The 2239-nt window shown below is 44.8% G+C and overlaps 1 protein-coding gene across 1 annotated transcript in view; it reads right to left on the bottom strand.

Annotated features, from left to right (window-relative positions):
- The window catches only part of LOC310774963 (SH3 and cysteine-rich domain-containing protein 2-like), a gene marked incomplete at both ends in the record, with an annotated part of 41565 nt that extends 40143 nt beyond the window's left edge, over positions 1-1422 (bottom strand). Inside the window, one exon of the mRNA XM_083635052.1 lies at positions 1336-1422. Coding sequence (XP_083491178.1) covers positions 1336-1422 — 87 coding nt within the window. The remainder of the gene's footprint in view (positions 1-1335) is intronic.
- Positions 1423-2239: the final 817 nt, after the last annotated feature.

The raw sequence follows: 2239 nt of genomic DNA, 5'->3' as shown, positions 1-2239 counted from the left end.
GTTTGTTTCCTCCCCCGTCTGTTTTGTCTGGACGTCCGTGTGAATTATGACCCAGCCCCAAGCTAGACTGAGCTAGACGCAGCAAACATCTGCTCGTTGATTGGCTCGTAAATTCACGCAGCAGCCCAACACGCCACACTCCATTGTGCGGGCCCATAGACGTATACAAATAACGGCTTGTTTCAGGGCTGTGTGGCTATGACCAACAAGAGCAGCAAAAACATCATTTGGTGTTGTGCAGACGCTCGTGTGAAAGTGTTGAAAAGATAAATCTGTGCAGACGCTCGTGTGAAAGTGTTGAAAAGATACATCTGTGATGCACGTGATTTTATGGAGCAATCGGTGGAGAACGTGATGTCCCAGGTCTTACTGCTCCTCCATATTTGTTTTTATGGAGAGGCTTGCATGGGAGAAGTGCTAATAAAGATCAATACCCAATGATGACAAGTCTATCCTTTATTGATCACTGACAGAGTGAGGTTATCATACACCTCTACCATGTTCACCCTTTTGTAGGGGCCCCATTGGTTTGTGAGAGGGGAGCAGCCACCCAGGGGCCCAGGCTAATGACTCCTCTGCTGGGATGCTGCCAGTCCTTCCCTGAATGTAGCCTATACAGTATTAAAGGCATCTCCATGATATTGAGTTGCAATACCCCTTTACACAATCCACATCTGAACTGTCTCTCTGAAATCCTTGGAGGAGAAGCAGCCTCCTTTGTGATTGGTATAGATTTGACAATGGAAAACCAATAAGGGGTGATGACCTTTGCCTGGATTTACCCCATGCTGTAGGGAAGTTTGTGAAAACAGCTTGTGTACACATGGCACAACACAACACAACACAACACACACACACACACACACACACACACACACACACACACACACACACACACACACACACACACACACACACACACACACACACACACACACACACACACACACACACACCTCTGTGTAACTCTGTGTAATCTCTGCCCTCTTACTCTCAGGTCAGAGTGGTTAACAAGAATTATAAAGGCTTATAGGGCTGTTATGTAAGGCAGCCACCAACACAGAATTGTATACAGGGGGGTAGGAATAAAGTTGAATTGACTGGAATTTAATTCGATAAATAGGCTATTAGTATTTACAAAGCCTATGTTTCTCACATCACATTCACAGTGGGGAAAAATGAATTAATTTGACAAACTTTTTGTGACCAGCAACACTCCAACTGTCAAAACAGTAACACCATAGACTTTCTATCTGTTCTAATGGGGGTTTTAACGGGGAAATATAGATCTAGGCTAGTAAAAGCTCGCTTCTTTCAGGTCAGGTGTGTTTTTACCTTGGATTCGGGCTGACTTGGCACGGTCGCCTGTGGTCGCTGGAGGTCCCGGTTTTGAGGTTCATTCTCCTCGCTGATTTCCGTCATCTCGGTTCAGAAAACACTCGTTCAATAGCAGAAACTGAAGCAAAGTGATGATATGTCCATAGCGACAGAGGAGTGGCCGTGAAAAAAAATGCGGATAGAGGTTTAAATGAAGCTATATAATCTCTCATCCATAGAGGTAGGATAGTTGTGACAGCCAAGTCATATTTTAATAGCAGCATCCAGTTTGGAAAATATCCGGCAGACGAAACAATCTCTCGGCAGCGGGTTCGTCCACTTCTCTCCGGTGCGTCGCTTCTTTCCTCCCGCAGGCAGCTCAGTCATACACGCGCTTTACAACTACTTTGATTTAGCCGTGACAAGTGCTCCACTCGTCCTGATTGGTCCAATACGCCAATATAGGTCCTCCCATGACGAGCCACACAGCGGACAGGCGCAACGGCTTATTGCTCTTTTGAAAGCGCGCTAATACAAGAAATTATTATTCTTTTATTTTTTAATATAGCCTAGTGTAATAGGCTACCGTAATTGAATGTTATCCCTCAGAAACATAGACACATATAGAACTATATAACAAAAGTGGATCCCCTATTGAGTGACACATGACATGAGTGAGGCTATTACAAGGGGGTTTGGCTTATGCATTAGAATATTCAAATGAGCTATTATTACTGAAGATGAAATTTTGGGGGAAAATAGCATTACTGTAATATGTTACCAGCCACAGACAGAGCTGACAGACACAACAACAGCAGCCTGTAACATGGCTCTATACATGCTGACGTGAGTTCAGCACCACAGGCATGGACAGCGGCTGCCTCTCTTTCTCTCTCTCTCTCTCTCTCTCTGTCTCTCTCTC

This window comes from Poromitra crassiceps (assembly GCF_964638095.1).
Source record: "Poromitra crassiceps genome assembly, chromosome: 4".
NCBI classification, from domain to species: Eukaryota; Metazoa; Chordata; class Actinopteri; order Beryciformes; family Melamphaidae; genus Poromitra; species Poromitra crassiceps.
This window is presented reverse-complemented; position numbering and strand designations above follow the sequence as displayed.